At 45.7% G+C, this 22,298-nt stretch overlaps 1 protein-coding gene across 1 annotated transcript; it reads right to left on the bottom strand.

The window, feature by feature from the left end:
- Positions 1-3,102: 3,102 nt before the first annotated feature.
- Positions 3,103-21,997, bottom strand: gtf3c2 (general transcription factor IIIC, polypeptide 2, beta). Its single transcript, XM_070988174.1, has 21 exons — positions 21,714-21,997; positions 21,137-21,189; positions 20,888-20,982; positions 19,735-20,320; positions 19,524-19,636; positions 18,811-19,007; positions 18,584-18,669; positions 18,340-18,417; positions 17,903-18,004; positions 17,534-17,761; positions 17,243-17,354; positions 17,023-17,140; positions 12,314-12,345; positions 12,085-12,214; positions 11,798-11,942; positions 8,536-8,697; positions 8,068-8,146; positions 7,339-7,467; positions 6,566-6,844; positions 5,531-5,638; positions 3,103-4,484 (listed from the first exon to the last, which is right to left on the bottom strand). The coding sequence occupies exons 3-21, from the start codon at positions 20,910-20,912 to the stop codon at positions 4,284-4,286; spliced, it is 2,910 nt and encodes a 969-aa protein (XP_070844275.1). The 5' UTR covers positions 20,913-20,982; positions 21,137-21,189; positions 21,714-21,997; the 3' UTR covers positions 3,103-4,283.
- Between the last annotated feature and the right edge of the window lie 301 nt (positions 21,998-22,298).

The following is a 22,298-nucleotide window of genomic DNA, read 5'->3' as shown; positions in this document are numbered from 1 at the left end:
ACTGGATTATAGATTCTGCTTGATGTCTTCATACTAAACTTTTAAAATAGACAACTGAAAGTCAATTTAATGAATGCAACAAAGTCTATTTATGCAACTATTTCAGGACAAACAAACGTTTGTTTTTCAGTCTCGGTTGGCGGTGCTTTGTGAAAGTGGCTGCTGCTGGTGGAAAACACTGCCTTACTTCCAGTATTTCATGTAAATCAAGGAAAACTGCCAGATACAGGACCACACATTGTTCACAGTAACTTTACAACTTTGGGGCCACTGCTCATCTTCTGCAATAACTTCCCTGATGCAGATCTCGATATGTTAACATGGAGCGTCTGTGCTGAACTGTTAGCATGGAGCACCCGATGTAATGCTCCAGCCGCACACATGGATGACTTTGTTGTTTCAGCACTAACTTTAGCAAACGGCTCGTCTCGCAGACTCACTCTACAGCTCACAGCCGTTGACTTGCTTTCCGCCAAAGATCAGACAAGAATCTGCAACGCTGGCTCGTCATGAGTGCCATGTTTTAAGAGTTTCACTTGCCGAAAGTGCTTTCTTGACACAACCTCATTGCAAACATCACCGTAGTATGTGCTTAAGGAAGAAAAGCATGAATAAGACCTCTGAAAAATATCCATTTTCTACATGCTGTTACTGGTCAGATTTGTGGTAAACAAATAAGGAAGAATGGCAACGATTAACTATTTGAACCTTGACCTTTTAATCAATGAAAACTGCACCGTTGGTCCCCAAGTGGAGCCGAAACAGCGGCTGAAAGTGAATAGAAGATTGACAAATACAACAGCTGACCATCATGATGTCACAGAGCTTTTCAGGCAATCCTCAAAGAATTATGTTAAGAAAGATGATTCCAATCTTATGGACGTACAAACTGTTTGATTTGGTCAAGACCTCGTTGGCACTGGTCCTAAAACCTACAGCGTCCTGGTCTAAACTGGTTTAGAGCTCCCTTTAAACATCGCACCGAGCTGTACCTCATCACACATACCATGCTGGCTCAGCTGTCTGTCTTCTCTGTGATAGTTCAGCTCAATGTGGACTTGACCAAACTCTCTACTGTACTGTACTTTGTGTCACTGTTATCACATCAAGCCAAAGATGAAGAGTCATCTCTACTCTTCATTCCAGAGGCGCCTGGAAGATCCTTTAGATAAACAGCAAATCTGGACCAATGAGGTTTGACTGAGGTGGAGCCGATGTTTAGGATCCCAGCAGCCTCCACGGTGGACTCATTAAGGGCTATTTGTGATGGTAGTTTCTGACGGTTTGTTGTGCTGCAGGCGGTCGAGGTTTCACTGGTCAGCTTCTCACATGGAGAACTGGGAGAGTTTAGCTAATGGTGTGCGCTGTATAGATTGAGCGGAGGGTAAATGAGCGAGTGTCAGACTGAAAAAGCATTCGACCGCTTTTCAGTGTCAACTCTGGGCAGACGTTCAGGTCTGAGGGCAGAAATGATTCAGTCCAGCAGCCGGACGATTAGTTTCAGCGTCACGCTGCCATCCGTCTCATCCATCTCCAGTTCCTCCTGCAGCTTCAGTGCGATCCATCTATTAAATGGCTCTCTGTTCCCTGAGCTTTCATCCATCTATCAGTCTGCCTGTCCGTCCATCCGTCCAGCCAGTCTAATATCCTGCAGTTGGCTGGTTTGCGACAAGCTTCATGAGCCCTCCTGACTTTCAAAGTAAAGATCTCAATGACTTTTTTCTTAACACACACACATACTTGTTCTCCCCTTGTGAGGACCCTCGCTGACTTCATGTATTCCCCGGCCCCTTACCTTAACCTTACCCATCACAACTAAATGCCTTACCCCAACCTCGACCCAAACCTAATTCTAAGTCTTAACCTTCAAATTGCCCTTTGAAGTTGTGAAGACCGGCCAAAATGTCCTCACTTTGCTGCTTAAAGCATGGTCCTTACTATGTAATTTAAATTAAATTTTGCGTTGATGGAGACGTTAGGGGGACGATTGTGGCGTCACTAACATCATTATAACTGCTGGGGACCACAAATATCCACAGCATGTTTCGTGGAGCTTCACCCAGTTTTGGTTAATACTTTGGACTCGAGTCAAGAGAATATTTTTGAGATCATTTTGCACCAAGAAGAGAAGCCAGCGAGCCGGCTGACACGCCTGTAATGATTCGCAGCTACTATAACGTGTTGATCGTCCGTTACTCTGAGAGAACGGACAGACGTACATTGCAAACACCTCGTCGGCGTCCATCTGACACACATACTTGCATGGTTGTTAGCTGTTATTCAATATCATGTACAGTAAGACGTTTCCTGTCCAACTGCCAATCAGAATATGTTGATATACCATGCAGAGGATGAATCAAAGACAAAAAAGTCTTCTCTAAAATTCTATATTTTCACCAATTTTTAAGGAGATCCTGTATATTTAAATACATTTTTCCCTTTGAAATATTGCAAAATGAGAATATATACTAACGGCTATGAAGACTCAGTTACATCAAAGTGAATGTAAGTAAAACTAAAAGCATTTCACCGTGTTCGTTTTGATATACGTGAAGTTTCCTCTCCGGGCTGTGCCGTTTAACTCCAGTCTTTACGGTCTGATTAAGCTCATTTCACTCCAGAAAAACGCTGTTCCTGTTTGTTCACGATGGAAGTCTAATGTCTGAGAATGCTCTGTGTTGTGCTGTAGCTGTCTTTGTGTGACTGTTGTAAATATGTCAAATATTGTGTATTTTCTGTGTACGACTTTGTGTATCCTCGTGTAAATACGTTTATCTCTCTTGTACAATCGGTCCTCTTTGTCTAAGTGTTCTGGTGACGTTGCATAAATCCACATGTCACATCCGTGATGTTTGATATTTCATTTTTATGTGTGGCAACGTTTTTTTTGTAATGTGAAATAAAAGACTGCAGATGACGATAAGAGGCTGGATTATTTCAGAGACGTCACTGAGACAACAAACGATTTTTAACGTTTTTTATTACAAAACATAAAAAAACAAACATAGTGACAGAGCAGAACAACAAAAAGCAGAACATGTTCATGTTTTATTGTCATTTCCATAATGTTGCCAGTAATGAAGTGTTTTTCATGATCGGCAACATTATCGTGGTGTTTCCTAAACATCATTCCCAAACTGTCGAGGAGATTTTTAATTAATTTAAAAAACAAAACCGATAAAACCCCAAATTTAAAGTTCAAAGAAGCTCTAAAAAAAGAGTTTCACAGATACTGAAACATAAAGAAGGTCACGTCACGATGCCGCAGCTGTTTAAAAAAAGAAACCAATCAAAACCTTTGAATCATCAGAATTATCACACTTAAGTTCAACATTTAAAGAAAGCAACAATGGAAAGTTATTTAGAAACCTTACATCCAGCAGTTACAATAAAAAAATTCAAGTATTTCCTCTCAGTCGCAGCCTGAGTTATTCTGGACAATTATAAAAATACAGCAGCAAAAAAACAACTTCAAAAATAAACCAGCTTGCGCTTCATCATTGATCAGGTCAAAGTAATGCAAGAAAAAGGTTTAAGCTCCTGATTTTAGAAGAGTGGAAGCAGTTGATAGCTCATATTTCTACTTCCCTGGACTGCTGTCGACATCAGATTCACCGCCATGTTTGCAATTTTTATTCCAAATAAGAGACGCTGGACTAACTAAAACCCGACTTGACTTAGAATCAATAACCACTGAAGGACCCGTGTGCTGGATTTAGTGGCATCTAGTGGAGAAGTGGAAGACTGCAACCAGCTGAAAACCCCTAACCCCGCCCAAAACAGTGATTCTTATTGGATTACACACTAATCAAAACATAATTGTGGATATTAGATTTAATTTCTGCCTGTAGATCCCCATAAATCCTACAAACTGGACCTTTAATGGATGCTGATTCTAAGCAAGTCAAACATTTGAAGCAAGGCACTTCACCGCCAGCTGCACAAAAAGTGTGGAGGAGCGTGGAGGAGGTGAGCTTATGGGAGGAAACTCGTACCGATGCTCCTGCATTGACCTGCAACACTTTCAGAGCGAGCCGAGTTCATGAAGGAGGTCCAGTGAGGAGCTACTGAGGAGGTGTCACAAAACCTCCATCATGTTTGCAGTTGAACGGGTCGATCGGTCATTTCATGTCTCTGTCGGCCTTTGGATACTTCAAACAAGAGCTGATAAACAGCAAACGTGTACGCTGCTCTGTATGTGCTGATGCAATATTAATATATATTTGATTACTGTTAAAAATACATTTTTTGCATGATCCACCTTCAGTCCAGCTGATCTCCTGCTATAGGTCGTCCGGCACCGTTTGGACGGCCTCCTTCGAGTCTTTGGGTGGGTACAGTGTATTGAACTGGGCCTGGCTCTCACTGATCATCGTCTTGGCCTGGGAGGTGATCATACTGCTCAGACAGTGTAGTCTGACCAGGCCAGCCTGGCCCCCGGACACCACCCAGGTATGGCAGCACATGTTGGGGTTGAAACGCACCTGAGGAGAGGAGGAAGAAACAAATACGAAGGCCTGAACAAACGCTGAACATGTGGTACAGAACAATACTGCAGAGCAACGCGACCACAGTTAGCGTGATCCAGACATAAATATGCCAATAAGACCCAATAACAGCTACAATAAGAAGCACCAGTTCTCCACCCAGACATAAAAAAATCTACAAAAACATTAAATATCTTTAATTTGTGGCACAAAATACTGAGCTTAAGTCTCAAGGATGAGGACAGGTAGGACTGTGTGTCGCACTGAGGCTGAAGCACAGTGGGCCGAGTATTGATCCCTGAGGGACTCCACGTATCATGTCAGCCCTGCTAGACTCTATTTATCATGACGACTACGTTCACCTCTATGTGAGTTATTGTTATTGTGAACAAATATTTTTTTTGTTTCTAGCAGCTTTTGTCCACTCTTCTGTCCTCTGAATGACTCAGCTGCAGCTCTCAGTGAGTCAATACCATCATCTCCTCCGTCACCCATCTATCCCCCTCTTCATCACTATAAATCCTCCCGCCGCGCCTCCTCTTTCGTTATTTCTCTTCCTCTTTCTAATCCATTTATCCCCTTCAGACACAAAGCCAGTCAAACACCCAGTGGCGTTTTGTTTTCGAGATTGTCCCATGAAGTGGCCGTCCATCATCTCGTCCCAGAGGGCACGGCGACACCCTCCACTCTGCCCCTCTTAAAATTAAACACATCAAGTCCTCAAATGGCTGCTTTCCATCTCCCCCTCCCTCCGTCCACCGAGGGTGACATTTTTCTCATTTTACACATCATTACATTCAGCCCGTCTTTATAGCGTCCCATCAGAGGAGGAGGAAGAAGAGGAGGGAGGAGGAGGAGGCTCTTCCTTCATCTCTCACCTCTGCTTCTATTCTTTCCATTCTTGTGTTTATCTTTCTCTTCCTTCATGTTGAGCTGCAGCGGGAGTCTGATGATACCTGCACTGTGTGTGTGTGTGTGTGTGTGTGTGTGTGTGTGTGTGTGTGTGTGTGTGTGTGTGTGTGTGTGTGTGTGTGTGTGCGTACCTTGTGCAGTGCAGCCACCGGCATATCGTCCAGGTTTATCTTTGTCTTCACCTCCGTGTCTTTCATGTGTTTCCACACAGCTCGCTGCTCGCTTCGTGCGAAGGTGCCCTGTGGTCGCAGCAGACGATGGTTATGATGCTCAATAAACAGGAAACAGTTTAAAAACGGTGAAACTAAAACATTTTGATCATCACTAATCAATGGTGGATTAGTCAGTGCAGTGAAAAGCATCTTCAATCTAGATTTAAAGTGTTTGATCTGAATGGATTAACTATTCATTCATGAATTGGTTTGATTTGTCTGATAGTGACACGAAAACGTTACTAAAGCAACAATTAGATACTTATTACTTAGACAACTGACATAATCATCAATATGTCTGATACAACTGGTAACTGAAGACTGCTGCTGGATTATATTTCATGTTCATTATGTTAAAGTCTGAGTGGTCAATGTGTCACGCGGCTGAAAGACAAATGTCCCCATGTGGACGTTTAAGTTAAAGTTAAGAATCCTGACTATGTTTTCATAGACCACACATCAGCGCGCAGTCCATTTTCAACAGCTGTTTCACCTGGATGAGAACACTGAAATGGAAACACTGCATATCAAGAATAAACTGCATAAATGTGGATCATGAGCAGCTCTTTCCTCAACTAGCTGTCGCGGTATGACTGTGTACGTGGAAACAAGGCGTCGCCGAGTGAAGCCAGGTGGAAACAGATGTTCTGTGGAGGATGAACACAGGATGGGACGTGTCCATGTCCCCCAGTGTGCGTTCATGTGTTCAGGAACATGAGACGTGTCATCACTGCATGTTCACAGCGTGACTTCGTGGCAGCTGGCCTGATTTTGAAGAGGAGTTATTAATAAACCAATGAAATCATGGTCCGTGCATGAAAACCTTACAGCTCTTCGCCCATTCGTCAAATGTTGGGCAACTTTGGAAAGTTAGCCAATCAGAAGGAAGTTCTTTGTGCAGAAGAAGAAAAACGTTTCCAGGCTGCTGCCCGGCTTCCCTCTGAATGTACCCACCATGTTGTTGTCCGTGTGGTGGAGGCAGTATTTCCTCACGGCCTCTTTGTACGTCTGGAACCGCAGACGAGGACACGAATCCTTCCTCCCTCGTCCTCCGTCTCGTCCGTTTCCATTCCTGCTCTCATTCCCTCCTTCAGATCCAGGATCTGCTCCTTCTCTCTCTCCTCCTGCCTGCTCCTCAACAGCAGCTCCCTCCTCCTCCTCCTCCGCTCCTCCCACCACTTCATTTACTTCTGCAGTTGTATCATAAGGCACCAGGGATGTGAGGTAGACGGGCTGAGGACACAATGAAAGACCACGTCAAAGGAAAGGACAGTTTGCTGCATTTGATCCACTCTTTAAAGACACAGTAATGTTCCTTTTCTCCTTTAAAAGTCTAAAAACAAGCAGATCTATGTTTTATGTCTTTCATTGATTAGAGTACTTACATGATCGCCAAGGTTTCAAAAGAAATCTATCATTTTATTCAAGGTGCGTTTCATTCGATCGCCTCCAGAGGCGACGCAGGAAACTCCCGCTGACACGTCAGAGAGTGACGAGGACTAAAACTTAACACGTCACCTCCTCTGTGCACAGTCCTGTCACTGACATGTTCATCGCAAAGACAACTCCCATGATCCCATGCTGCTTCATGACGTCATCAAACGTCTTTTGTTTTCATCGGCAGGAATCAGATATTGTGTGTTTAAACTGTAAAATGTGTGTTTGCTGTGACAGAACATCAAATTATTACTTTAGAAGGTAAATAAAATAAAGAACGGCAAACTTACGAAACGTCTCTCTAACGTCTTTTTTACGTATTGAGGACTGAAGCATATCTGAGGTAACACGGCAAGGATGACCTCGCCGAGGCTGTCTGATGTCACCACGCTGTTCAGCCAATCAGTGTAGGATATGGACTGCAACGAAACAGAGACAAATCAGCATTTAAACATGCAGCTTAACCTCTTATTTTTTCACAGAATATTCAGCTCTTATTTCATTGTTGAGTGTAACTGAGTGAAGAAGACGGTTTGTAAATGACTTCCAGTGAATTTAAGACAGTTAAAGGCAGTTTGAGTTATGGGACTAATTTCTGCACAATTTGCCTCCAGATAGCAGCTGCAGACACACAGAAGGTGCAGCAGAAGAAAGGTTTTCAGACTGCTCACGTGACTTGTTTTACTGTTGTTTTACTTTACAAATGACATCACTGCTTTGTAAGACTTATGTCTTCAGTAGGAGCCAATGGGCTTCAGGCTGAGCGCCACAGATAGGAAGGGAAGAACTGATGCACTGCTGGTTTTGGTCTTTTATGGGTTTTTTTGACAATAAGAAAAATATAAAAAGACACATGTCCCAAAACAAAGCGGCATCCGCTCCTCCATGCTTCTTCGTCCTCGCCAACATGAGCGTCAGCCCCCAGTTCAAAGACTTCCTGCAGAGCAAAGCTAATCTACTTTGTGCCTCACGGCTGATTCAGAGGAGATGAAGATTAAAACGCACATTAAAACACTCACCCACACGGTGCCGGTCCGAGGGACTGCGAAGACGGAGGGCATGTTATGGTGAAAGTAACGGACTCCATGTGAGCCCGTGCTGAATGAGAAAAGACACAATCGAATGAGACGTTAGAAGGAAAGAAGTGAGAGGAAGAAATTAAATCAAACGTGTTGAAATCTCAGAATGAGCCTCAACCTTTCAGAGCACTTCAAGGACAAACCCACAAATTTTCAAAGTCAATTTTCTATTGATGGACTGTGAAGACATTCGTTGGATGTCTTCTGTGTCTCTGGACAACATTTATCAGGTCTCATGCAGATGAGGACGAGGTGAAGATTTATTCCAGGAAGTCAGAAAATAATCGATTTGGTCCAATCCTTTTTTAATCTGCATGTTTTCCAGAGACAGGTGAGAGACGCGAACTCTGACTTCACGTCACACATGTCCTGCCACTTTATGGACGTTTGAAGGACAAGCTGTCTCACGCTGCATAGGCGCTCTCCTGGGCCAACAGGACGCCCGGCGCGTTCAACGGCCAGTGGATTTCATTGGTCAGGTTGCGTTTGAGGACGTCGACGGGATCGTAGAGCCTCCTCAGATCCCAGGTCTTCACGTAGCGGTCCTCTCCGGACGTCACCAACAGGTATCTGACAGGAGCACAGAGAGAGAGGAGTTAAAGCAACGGATGAAAGGTTTTTAGCGTCAATTCTTTGACTTCAGACGTGTGAATGATCACTTCAGACTGGTGAGACTGTTTCAATGTTGCTGACCATTTTCGACGCCGCAGGGAAAAACTTCAGGTGCTTTGCTAACGTTCTTGTGTTAGCATCTTTCATTAGCTGTGCGGCGTCGCTTGCTTGTTTCTATATTTGCCTCAAACGGGAAGTATTTCCAAACAGCACTCTGCTGTTCTGTCAACCCAAAGCGGACGCGGCGGCTCTGCGCTTTCCATTTTTAATGAGCTAACGCTGTGAGCTAACCTGAGCGGAGTGGCAGGAAGAAGACAGAAAGCTCAGCTGCTATCTGTGTGAAAATATCCAGAATCGATAAGAATCTAAAAATGTCTGTTTCTGACAGCACAAACTTGTGATGCAAAGCTTGAACTGGGGAGCATCACTCCCCGACATTGATCATCCCTGACAGTGGTGTCTGCGGTAAAACAGATGAAGACGCAGAAATCAATAGAAGCAGATTTCATTGTGTGTGAATGTGGAGAGAAAAGATGACAAACTGCTCAGGTGTGACAAAAGAAGACAAAGGTTGACGTCGAGCTCACAGAAGTGTAGTTTTAGCTCTTTCGACACGGCTGTGTAATTAAAAAGCGGTGATCCAGAGAAGACACGTGTCCTCTCTGCTTCCAGGACGGCGACTCTCTGGAGGATTAATCTCGTCTTCCACTTCACTTTAACTTCAGCTTCACACCTTTAATATCTGCCTTTACGGAGAGGCGCTTCAAACCCTGCTGGCCGTCTCCCCTTTGGATGCTGAGCTAATGTTGGCTAACATTATACTTTCTTGTCTGCTTGTCCAGAGATTATTAAATATTACTGGCATGCACTCAAAGTATATGTTCTGTTAGCATTAGCTGCAGCTACAGCGTACAAGGCTGGAAAATGACGAGCGCTTCACGGTTTATCCCTCTGCTGGTCTCTGTGCACAGTGAAAACATGCTATCCTCACTGTTTAATGCACAAGGTCGCAGCCGGCAGGTTCAGAATAAATGCTGATGAAATGTAAAATGTGATGCTGCCCTTGATCTGATGGGGGACAACAGGGAGCAGAGACGCTGCAGCGACGGGGCGTTTTACATTTAAAATGGCTCACTGTTGCAGATGTGGCGCTCTGGCCTGAACCCCTTTTAACGTGAGATTTAAACTGAAGCTGGAGAGCATCAGCAGGGTTTGAGAGCCGATGCTGATGCCTCATATTTTTACCTGATGGTCAATACGCGTTTAAAAAATGTTCTTCAAATCTGTTCAAAGTGAAATCTCAGCATTTCTACAAAAACTTTCTGCATGTGAAGGCAGAAAAAGCCTCTGTGAAGACAGATTAAACATTTTTTTAGGTGGGCTGTCAGCACCTTAAAAGTTATTTTTTCTGACTGTGGATGTCGCAGATTACCACGTCTGGAGCAGTTCGTGCTTTTTAATAAAAAGCCAGTTTTGGCGCAGGACTTTATGAGCTTTGAATCGTCGCAGCAGACACTCGTGATGTAAACGACCGCTCCATCTTTCTTTTCATCACACATACATCAGCTGAGTAATGGAGCAGAGACGAGTTAAAGGGGGATGAAACGTGTCTTCGAGGGTTACAGTGTAATGACGAGCTGCGACCTGTCGTCACATAGCTCATTCTGGCCGCTCAGTGTTCACCTCTGTATGCATTAGAATTTGGGACGCACTCACATTGAGATAGTTATGAGCAGTTTATATGAATTAAAGCAGAATATGTCCTAATCCTGTGGTTTGGTTTGGCATCGTGGGGTCACCAATTAACTGCCTGAAGACGCAACTGTAGCTGTAACAGTGCTGTTAGATCTGAGCTCCACGGCGAGAAATGTAGGCTGGACTTTCCAGGAAATCCTAAAATGATTAAAATCCCTTTTAGAAAACAGGAAATGCTCTCGTCCTGTGGTAACTAGACGTCACAACTACACAAAATGGGATGGAGTTCCACATGGATCCCTTCTGGGCCCCTTTCTGTTCAATCTATACATGCTTCCATTAGCGCAAATCATACATAGATCATAGCAGCAACCACATATCTTCATTTCTTACAGATTAAAAATGATAAATGCCTCCAAAAGAAATAAAAAAGACTGAAAGCCACTATCTAAATAAACTGTTTGATTTTCCTCTGTTCACATTCCTGGGTTGTATTCTCTGAAAGTCTTACACTGGATGACTCTAGACTTCAGTAATTTAGTGAAGATCTTACTGAAGATCATCTGAGGCTGCAGCCTGAAGGTCAGCTGGCCTGCAGGGAGGTGAGTGAGGCTCCCTCATCTGAATGGTGAGAGCTTCGAGAGGACATGGCTGCACGCCCGGCCTCGTGCTCCACATTTTGAATTAGTGCCTGAACACACTGGAGCAAAGGCTTTTCTGCCAAACCTCAGCACAACTTTCTGCTTTCAGGGTTTACTGCGCTGCATTTAGCCACATTTTAACCGGCTGCGAGTAAAACTACACTGGAAGGACAAAAAACTTAAAAAGATAAACAAGCAACCAGAAAATCCTGCAATCCATTTAATTAACTCTCTCTTCTGTGATACTACCCGAGTCTTTCTTTGCCTGAATCGGGTGTTTCGTCACTTTCCTTTTAAACTGTTTTAATGATCAGAGGTCATACAAACAAACTTGATTTGCCAAGAATCCATTTGAAGCTGTTTCACTTCACTGATTTACAACATTATCCTGGTGTGCTTGTAGTAGACAGACACGGTCATGTAACATTTACTCTCATAAGTATAGTCATATACAGTCATATGCACGACCCATCAGTCCAAACGGAGGAGCTGCAAGAGAAATGACTCTGATTTCCTGATTCTGAGGTCACGATATTTCATCTGCAGACTCATCAGAGGCAGCAGTGGTTAAGAGTCTGTGTGCGACTGCTTGGTGTGAAGTTTTTCACAATAACAGCGACAGAAAATGTACCGTACTCTACTTTTCCTTTCACAGATGACTAACGATGACAGACGTAAATGCAGCGTCAGCCGACAGGTGAGGTCACAGTGAAAGAGTCTACCTGGAGGCGGGGCAGAAGGCCAGAGCTCGGACAGCGTGGTCGTGGGCCAGGAAGCACTGATAGGGCAGCAGGCTGAGCGACTTGTCGGGCTCTCGCACTCGTAACAGCGCAGACGTGGTGGACAGATCCCACAGACCGACTACACCTGCAGGAACGCACAAAGTCAACAAAAATCCAAAATCCAGCCTCAAACTGCAGAAGACACACAGATGAAGGCAGGGTAGGAGGGAAGCGCCATTTCTAAGAAAAACACAATCAGCAACATCTGCCAAGAAATCAGTTCATACCGTCGTAGAATCCAATAGCCATTATATTATGCGGCTTGTCAGGCAGCCAATCCATAGACAGCACCTGTCCACTTCTCTCCAGGCGAGGAGCTTTGAAGGAGCCCAGCTTCAGCGTCAACACTGCTTTCGCCTGCAGAAACAAAAGCAGGAGCGGACATGATGTTTCCTGACGTTCACGGTCATACGTGAGTTTCATGACCTAATGTAGAGATTTTTACTGGGAGCCTACCTGGTATACTGGCAGCTGCTGGCTGTGGTTTCCTGCAGAGACAATCATAAATCACACCTGATGCTGTTGTTTATTGATAATAATTCAAACTCAGCATCAACACAATGAGCATTTTCAGAGGACGAAAAGCTTGAGTCTAGTGCTGAACATAAACATGGCAAGCTTGAGTCGTCTGTTTTACCTCAGTGGGCTAGGCAGAGTTTAGCATGTTAGCACGCTAATGTTAGCATTAACATGCCTATGTTGTGCATGCAGTTTAGCATAAAAGAGAACAACGCGACACGACATCACATACAGATGAGAAGCTTCGCTGCACTGACTTCTGACGGCTAACAGGTGTGTTGCTAATGTTAGCATTAGCTCAAGGTACAGCTGTGTTTAACACGAATCCTGATGTGAAGTGTGGAAACTTTGACCTGTTGGCTGTAGATGTAAAGTCAGGAGATTTATCCAGCAATCCCTCCTCTGCTGTGATTAAAAAAGCCTGGACGTTAAGCAGCAGTTTAGAGGCGATTCTGCCGAGCCTGCCTTCACCTTCACTGCTGTGTTTAATAGATGTAAAATCCATTAACAACCAAAAAAGGTGTCAGACTGTTCCCCATCATTGGCTTCTTCTCCTCCTTCAGTTTAGATTACCGAGAGATCAGATCAATACAGCGTCCTCCTCACTCCTCCACACCTTCCATCAACTCACCTCAGAAAAACACACTCATACTCTTAAATAAGCCTCTCAGGTCTGAAATCAGGTCCAGACCAGGGTTCAGACCCCGGGTGAACCCAGACCTGCCTCTAACTGACATTTTCCAGCCCGGCTTCACAACCCTGAGCTGATCTGATGTGATATATGACACAGGTTACCACAGTGACAGCAGGATTTAGATTTAATCACAGCTTCATTGTTTTGATATGTGGTTGTCAGCCTTCACGGACATAAAACTCTTCTTTTATGCTCAGTTATGGAGGCATTTAGCTCTCAGGAAATGACAAAATAAAGTAATTCTGCCAAATTAAACTATTCTGACAACACAGTTTTCCATTGTTCTGCATGTTTATCATACAGCAGTCACATTTTATGACCTGAAACCTGACAATCCTATTAGATTTAGACAGCTCCTGTAATTCTGTGGTTTAGCAGAGATACGTGCATCACTGCAGCTGCAGAGCTGCTGCTGCGTGACGGGGAATGAGCAGTATTTGCTGGTGTAACTGATGGTGCTAATTAGCCTGTACACAGGGTTTCTGTGAGAAAAGAACAACACACACTGAAGCGCATAAACTCGGCCGTCCCCTGACCATCCCGCCTCCTCCCTCGCCCAATCCCGGGTAAGTCCTTGATGACTGACAGAGTGGGGATACAAGGAGTGTCAGCTACTCGAGCTAAAATTCATGGCTTCCAACACTAACAACTGGCTCAGTGATGCATCTTCTTTGTCATTTCAATTACAGATCCTTGTCTGATGGAGAGCGGCGCTGTAAATTATGTGCGTTCTCGACTCTCCCTTTTGTCTTTTTTTCCCCTCGCCACGCGCCTCCGACGCCCCCCGCCCACCAATTCTGCAGCTTTAACAGCCTCCTCTCCTCATTCGCCGCTCATTCATTCTGCCGACCGGACGGACAAAAGCCATTTACAATTATCTGTGGCAAACAGCACCGGGCTGGGGGGAGAGAGCGGCGTGCACGCACACACACACACTGTTTAACCCCATCCAAGCCAATTTCACCTTTAACCCTTTCAGCTGATACTGAAATCACTTCCATGCATGCTCCTCTAACCTTCATTCAGTTAGCGCCCATCATGCTAGGCTAGGCTAGGCTAGGCTAGGCTAAGAGAGGTGAGATGCTATAAAGTCATTCACTGGTCACTTTACGCTTGATGAAATGAACCTTTACCACCTCCACCCCTCCCCCGCCTCTCCAGGGCCTCTTCAAAATCCATTTTCCTCTTAAAACAATCGAGCTGATGAAAGGGATTTTCATCCACGTCAGCGACACGTTTACAGAAACGTCCACATCCTGCATGAAACCACCAAATGATGATGGGAAGATTTTTTTGCTTTATATGACACAATTACACTTTGCTGGAAATACAGATCATCAAGCCTGATTTTGGTGCTACATGTCCGGCAGCTAGCGTGGCTAAAAATGGACCCTGCAACATGACGGTTCATGCTTTTAATTTGTAGTACTGGGACAAGCAAACAGCACCATATTCATGACAATGTTGCCATTAGGCCTTGATATCTTTAACCCACAGGTGAAAAGGGGTTTGGCGGTGATGCTTCAGGAAAGGTCAGAGGTCTTCAAAATCATTAGAGTCTTATAGGACCTGCAGTGCAGCCTCTGTCACTGCTTGTCAAGGTGTGCTGCACTGGAAAAACGTGTTGGACAGACCAATCAGCTGGCCAGGATCACCACTCTGAGGCTCTGCTGCAAGCGGCAGAAATGTTGGATTTATATACAGTGAAGTGCATCATAAGGAAGTGACTGTTAGTGCTTTCAGTGCATTGGTTTGACATCATGCTGGCCTTTAAAAGAAGGGTCGTAGCGACCTTAGTAGAAATATTTAGAGCCTTGTTCTGGTGGTCCTCAGTATTTCTACACCCCCGTTCAAATGCTCAGTATTAGTCCAATCCAACAATAAGTTTCTCTCTGCAGTCATTCGTGTGCATGTTCAGGAGACGCCATCTTTAAATGTGAGCGCTCTGCAACCTTTCTATCCAATAACTGTAACCTGTGGTTGGAGGCAGGGGGGCTGATGGAGGAGCTCTTTGGGAAAGGGACCCAATGACCCGAAGCCACAAAATGGAAAATGGAAACCAGGGGCCATGAAGCAGAGGGGGAAAGGGAAAAAAAAGAATGGAAATGTCAGGTTTTATATGGCTTTTTATGTCCAAACTGCCCGGCAAATTCTTCTTAATTGTAAAAGCAAGCCAAGTGGAATACAGCCTGTTTTCACCCAATAAACCATCGTTCATTCAAACTCCTCACATCTGGAAAGGCAGCTGTGCGTTGGCCTGTTCCAGCTCCTTCTTGTGTGAAACATGGACGTACAGGTGAATAACGGAGCTGCTGTTTGTGCTTGACGAAAATTAAACACTAATTTGGGCAAAGTTCACGCAGAAGAACCGAAACTGTTCGGCGGAGGTAGGCGGTGGTTTAAGACTGTGAGAGGAACGTCGAATATCAGCGTTCTCCACTAAAAGACTCGAACATCAGCCAAAGCTCTCGACAGTGTGCTGCGGCGAAGATTCGCTCCTTAAGACGAGGTTTAATGGGATGTCAGGAGGCTGAGTCGACTGTGACGCACTGAGCGCGAGCGCGTTATCGAGGCGTGTGCTGCACTGAAACGCCACGATCTCAGTCTGGTGTGGTGTGCATCCGATTAGCCTCTACAGGGCTGACACACACACACACACACACACACACACACACACACACACACACACACACACACACACACACACACACACACACCAGGTTTCTGTGTATGATGGATGTGGCAGATAAGCTTCCCATTAATCTCATTCATACAGTCTTCTATCAGCAGAGCCCCAGAGGCAGCTGACGCAGTGATCTGAGCAGGCGAGACCACAGCCTGCAGCATCTATAACGTCGGCATAGACTCACACTCCTGGACAACACTGTGTGTGTGTGAGTGTGTGTGCGTGTGTGTTTTCAAGCCCCTCAGAGGAGCAGTTAACCACCGCCGCTGTTAAAGCTGCATTAACAGCCTGAAAGACCCCCGCGCACTAAATATCCCACTGAGGGTCCGCATGGACGCTGTCCTCACACACCGACTGTGAGATCTGGTCAAGTTAGTGAAGTCTGATATGATTGATGCGGAGCCGTTTGATTGATCACAGACTTACTGCTGAAACCTGAAATCAGTCATGAGGCAGTGAACCTGCTGCATTGTTTCAGTCATTTCACAGATCAATAACCATTATCCATTGGTTTCAGCGCCTTTGTTGAGAGCATTATACACCAGTGCAAACAGAATGTTTTAAGGTTTTGGGCTGCTGGCAGTCGGAAGTTTTTTTAGCCATTTTTTACTGTTTTCAGACATTTTTCAGCCCAAACCTTCGTCATTTAATTGAGAAAATAATCTGTGATTAACTGATGAGACCGTGCCTGTTCACATGTTTTTACACTTCGACAGCTGAAGGTGTGTTTCACATTCGGCCCTGCTCATCGTTAAAGTCAGTTTCCTGCCTTTTTTGGCTCCTCTTTGGCTCTTCCTCCACCTCGAACTGGCTAAATATCAAACGTGTTTCATGGCAACTCTGAATGCCTGATGTCACCAAATGGACCCACAGTACACAGCATCACTCACAGGTGCTTCAGAGTCACTGCGGCGTCTGCTAAAAGCTCCTGTTCTTAACCTTTAGTCACCTGTTGTCGTGGCGTGTGGAGAAACAGGGTGAGGGAGGCGTTACACACCGCAGCAGAGCTAATGTTGGCTGGCTGAGGTTGACTGAAATGTGAGCAAATGCACAGCGCAGCTGCTAATCTGTACAGTTCTGCCATGATCTGCTGCTGTACTGCAGTCTCACGTCCTCTCAGCAGGAGCCAGGTAACAGACAGCCCTGACACCAGGCTTCAGAAAGGCAACACTGCCCCCTGCTGAACACCGGGCACACTGCATGCTCTGTGTGTCTGAATCAGGTCCAGTCAGGGTGGGAGACTGCAGCCCGAGTGTTCGGTCTTACCAGAGTTAGCTTCCTTCTTGTCAGAGCGCAGAGCGTCAGGGTGGGGCAGGCTGTAAATGGTGACCACACTGGTGGAGGTGGCAACCGCCAGAAGACCCAGTCTGGGCAGGAAAGGAGCCTTTGGGTGACGAGGATTTACAGTTTTTTTAACCGTCTTGCAAAGCATTGGCAATAGGCTACTCCAGACCAGATATGCTAGCAGTGGCTTCTGAAAGCTCACCTTTCTGTCACAGCTGGGGGGCTCCCAGCCGCCTGCAGGACACCACTTCAGACTCCAGATGAAGCCTTTGTCCTGGGCCAAGCCATAAGCCAAGGATGGCTGGGAGTCCGGTCTGCAGAGACACAGGGGGGACAAAGAGACGGCATGAGACGCATCATGGAAACAAAAGAAGGGGACACAATATGTTGAAAAGACAAAACACAGATAAGCCTTTGATACAGAAATAAACTCCGGCAGCGATGAAGCCGCATCAGCCCTGAAATGATCCCACAGCGCCCCCTTCAGCTGCACCTGCTGTTGCACTCCAGCCTGCCCACGTCCCACAGCTGGACGAGTCCCAGTCCAGCGTACGTCTTGTGGACGCAGTGCCGGTCGTCCATCCCTCGATGGCAGGCCAGAGCTACGTACTGGGACGCCGGAGCGCCATCGGGTGTAGGACACCACTCCATGGCCCAGACTGGTCCACCTGCAAACAGCAGCATGTCCCAGCGGCCTGGGTGAGCGGGGACTGAGGCGAACCTGGTCAGGTGAGAACAAAACAAAGCAGTAAAAGACGCTTTTAGCAGAACAACCTGCGCTGAAATCCAAATTAAAGCCAAAACAGGGGCGTCGAAACGTCTGCATAGTGAAGGATGACGGCTGGATGCTGCTCAGTCTGACCTGCTGAGTCTCTGCAGAGGCGTCTCCTCCTTCCTGAGGCCTTCTCTGGACACTTTGAAAGCAGCCGACTGAAGCTCCTGAGGCAGGTATTTCTCCAAATCACTGAGCGACACATGAAACACACAAAGCTGAATGATCACGTCTCAGCAGGAAACAGCACACAAACTAAACACATCTACGAGGCTGTCCGCTTCGAAGCATCATCATCTGCTGACGGCCGCTGCTGCCTAAGACCTGACAGCGTCCAGCACGGCGTCCTGAGGTGGGACGTCTCAGAGTGTAAAATCCCAAAAAGTGATGAAGCTCAGCGCAGCCAGTAAGCAGCTAAGTTTATTTTTATGGCACCTTTAGAGTGTAAAGACTTCCCCATTAAAAATAAAGCATTAAAATATGGCTACAGCCGTATTTTGATCTCTTAAAGGTCAAAGGTCAGCTACCTTTGTGGTACAGGCTGCCAGTCGCTGGAGGAGGGGACCCACTCTGGGAACACCCAGCTGCTGTAGTGCTCCTCCCGGCTGGAACACACACAAATAAACAAACAAACAAACACACCTTGTTTTGTTTACCCAGTACATCAGCGTCACTGAATGTGTAATACCGGTGTCTCTGCGGCTCTTCATTCATATTCTGTGCTGGTAAAACAACGTGGGCGGAAACACCAACAACCACACGACTACTTACAACTTCCTGGTGACCTCAGCGGCTTCCCACACAGTTTTCATGATGCCGACCGTGAGGCCGTTGGGGGTTTTGACATTCGAGCCTGTCTGCAGGAGAAAAGGAGGGCGGATGAGATGAAATGTTGTCTTCAAGAAGATGAAAACTTTTGAATTGATGAGTCATGATTTGGCTTGGATCAGCTTTGATCGCAGTTACGAATCGACAGCAGAGGTAAGAAAACCACTAACACACGTCCTGTTGGCATGGAAAGCTGCTGGACTTCTTCCAGCCGTCCCCATGTCTGAGTCAAAGTCTGAGTCCTCTGCTTCCTCCTCATCCGCCATCTCCTCAACCTCCTCTTCTTCTTCTTCAACATCCGGAACAAAGTCCTCATCTTCTTCAGGATCACTGTCATACTTTCGTTTCCTCTTCCGGCCTTTAGGCTCTGCAGAGCACAAAGAGCAGAGGTGATCCGTCACAGTGATTCTGCTCAGTGGTTTGCACTAATTGTCCAGAATAATGACATTAAAGGACACTCTCTTATTCCCAAATGCCCAAACCAGCAGAGAGCCAGACTCTCTCTGCCTCTATCCTGCGCCTGACCTCTGACCCCTGACACACAGCTACCATGGCAGGAAATGCTGAATCAAGGAAGCAAGAAACATTTCCGAAAATGCGCTTAAAGATGAGAAAATCTGGACCGTTCTCATGTCTGCGAGCTAAGTGTTGAGCTACAGCCAGGAGGTGATTAGCTTAGCTTAGCATAAAGACTGGAATCAGGGGCAAACAGCTAGCATGGCTCTCTCCAAATCCATCATTATTGCACTACCCCTCATCTTCAAAATGCCTGAGTGACATCTATGATAAATGTAGGCATAAAGGCTGTGCTGAGCTCTTACTGGTGCACTGACACAAAGAGGTGGTGCGTGGTGGTGGTGGAGGTGAGTGGTTTCCACTGTACCTTTGCTTCCACTGAGACCTTTGCTCTTTGTGTCTGAGACTGGTTCTGGGACATCACCTTCACTGGGATGACTGAGCACCTCTTTCGCCAAAATATGGAGGTACTTCAACGCCCTGGAGACATGTGAACAGCGTTTAACAACAACTGCGTCCCCGGAGAACATCTGTCGTCCTGCAGATGTCTGAAGCTGAACGCACTAAATGTAACTTACGCTTTAGCGGCACCTCTCCTGCGGCGACCGCCCGGCTGGATCTCCTCCTCGGGTTCAGTCGGCGGCTCTCCGTGAGCCTCCTTACATGCTGGTTCTGAAGCTGCTTCCACTTCCCGTGCAGGCCGTTTTCTCACATACTTTCTCTTTGGCGTCCCATTTTCCTGCTGCACTGCATCAACTCCACCCTCCACAGCTGGGAGGGCCCCATCAGTTTTCTTGGCGGGAGTTTTTTTGGCGGGAGTCTTTTTGGCGGGAGTCTTTTTCGTCAGGGTCTTCTTGCCTCTAGCTGCTTTTTTAGGAGTTTCCTTTGTAATTTTTCCGTCAGCCTCTTCAGGTGTTTCGGCAGCTGCTTCTGCCCCCCCGCCTGCAGGCTCTTCTGTGGCATTCTGCGCCTTTCCACGCTTTGATGGACTCCTTTTAGACGCTGCTGCACCTCGTGAGCTCCGTCTGCCCGGTTTTTGCTGAGCAGTCTGCACGTTAAACTCGTCACCAGTGTCATAATCAAAATATTTGGGATTTTTCTTCCGCTGTCGTCCTCTGGAGTTTGATGACAAATTGGAACCCTGCTCGGACGGCGTCTCCTGCCCTGCGTGGAGAGTGAAGTCAGTACTCCTCAGGTGTACAGTATGTACTTTATAGAGCATGAACAGAAGAAAATTAAATTAATTAAAATTAAAGATAAGGCTGCATCCTTACAAATAGAAAGCATACTCTTTGAAACTGGGAATGAAACAAAGAATGAGAAATTTATGCTCATGAATTTGTAATTTCTGCAAATGAATAAATCATTTTTTAACTCAAATTAATCATTTATGTGCACAAATTAATTCTTAAGTTACACAGCGCGTATGCGCAAATTAACATCATGTTAAACAGTACTGCTAAATCTCCAACGTCCCACGTTTGAGGGATGTCAGAGAAAACTTGATGTTGTTTAATGGGCAGATCGAAGGTGTGTTACCATTTATCTCTGTGCAAAATGAACCCGACACCGCAGTTTCCTGGATTATCATCATGCATGACGTGACAGTGTTTGCTTCAGTCAATCCAGGAGTACAAATGAGTTATTCTGAGCTATTTCTCTTCTTTATGAAAGATAGCAACCTGATGCATTTACATCTACGAGCTAGTCAAAGAGGCTGGTGCTGGAAACCTTGTCCGGAGTCAGTGGGATCCATCTGTCCTCGGTGTCTTCTGCTGTCTCCTCAGGTGAGTCCTCATGTGTGGAGCAAGCTGCTTCCCACTCTGCTGCTCAGACAAGACACAGAAATTAAGACGTTTAAAAACTTTATATTACTTTTATATTATCTCAATCTTAACTTTTATATTATTTCTAAAAATTTGGCACAAACAAACAATTTCTGAAGTACAGAAGACATGCCGTAATATTTCATCATAATACCTCAGTGTTTCCTCCCTCAGCGCGCTCTGGACTGTCAGCCACAATTCAACAGCCTGTAATGACAGTAAGTAACATTACCGGAAATGTGTTTACTCTGTTTACACAGCTTGACGACTTGTGTTGGATAGTTTAAAATAATTGCTGTGGTGTCATAGAGCCAGGTATAATACCGATATAACCTCGATATCTCGTTGTCTGACACTGACAAACCAAACCTCGTTCAGAAAACCGACAGTTTAATGTTCTCTTCAGTGCTAGAAAGTATTCATGGACAACAGACAAACAGTGACTTGATATTTCTCATAAATTTGGACCACTCGTGCATTCGGCACATGTTTCAAACACCACACAACCCAAGTTATTAAAACAACACACTTTTGTTAGCCGTTTGCTCTCCTGTGCCTCTCATCGTCTAGCCACGCTATTGAGCTAACACCGCACAGCTAACGCTAACTGGCTAAAGTGCAGGTGGACGTAGCGCTTCTTACACTGACGTTAGGTGACTGGAGCACTTTTGAAATCGGCCTGTAACCGACACACGGTCTCGGGAGCACTACCAACACCGTTATAAACTCACCCTGCACGGTACGGAGGCTCCTTCCTCGGTGGCGAAGGCTGAAACGCCTCGTACCGAACCCGGGAAGCTAAAGTCTCGCCACTCGGGATCGAATCCCAAACTCTGCTACCGGGAAGGACGCAGTGAAAGACCACCGAGCACAGCGGACATGAGAAAGCTGTCCTTCTTCTTTCTCGGCTGGCAGAATGTGAACATCACCCGCGGTGTTTCCACTGACTCATGTTGCTGAAAGCACATTCTGCTTACACTGGACCGCCATGTTACTGTACAGGCACGGTGACCACACCGCCCCCTATCAGCACAACACGGAATGACACCAATTAACTTCTGCAGCGGCCGTGAGTTCAACGCTCACCGCCAGCGAAGCCATCAGGTCCTTTTAACAGCAGTTTCAAACCTGGAGAACACGGATAACACCTGTTATTTTAATAGATTTGCTCTCCTGTGTTATTTATTTGACTTATTTGCTGCTACATGCTCATTTGCACTGTTGTGTATTGTATGCACTACTGTATGTTTTCAATGGTGTGCTGTGTTGTCTGTGTGTTGTTTGTAGGGGACAAACTATTTACATCTTGGACAATT

The sequence above is a fragment of the Chaetodon trifascialis genome, chromosome 19 (genome assembly GCF_039877785.1).
Source record: "Chaetodon trifascialis isolate fChaTrf1 chromosome 19, fChaTrf1.hap1, whole genome shotgun sequence".
Classification (NCBI taxonomy): Eukaryota; Metazoa; Chordata; class Actinopteri; order Chaetodontiformes; family Chaetodontidae; genus Chaetodon; species Chaetodon trifascialis.
This window is presented reverse-complemented; position numbering and strand designations above follow the sequence as displayed.

What these genes read in the sequence shown, in the direction of transcription:
- gtf3c2 (XM_070988174.1), bottom strand. Translation starts at nt 20,912, where the DNA reads ATGGATCCCACTGACTCCGGACAAG. An exon ending in AGGCTGGAGTGCAACAGCAG is followed by an intron (nt 17,355 to 17,533) that starts GTGCAGCTGAAG and finishes GTGTCTCTGCAG; the next exon opens with ACCGGACTCCCAGCCATCCT. An exon ending in GGCTATTGGATTCTACGACG is followed by an intron (nt 11,943 to 12,084) that starts GTATGAACTGAT and finishes GCGTTCCTGCAG; the next exon opens with GTGTAGTCGGTCTGTGGGAT.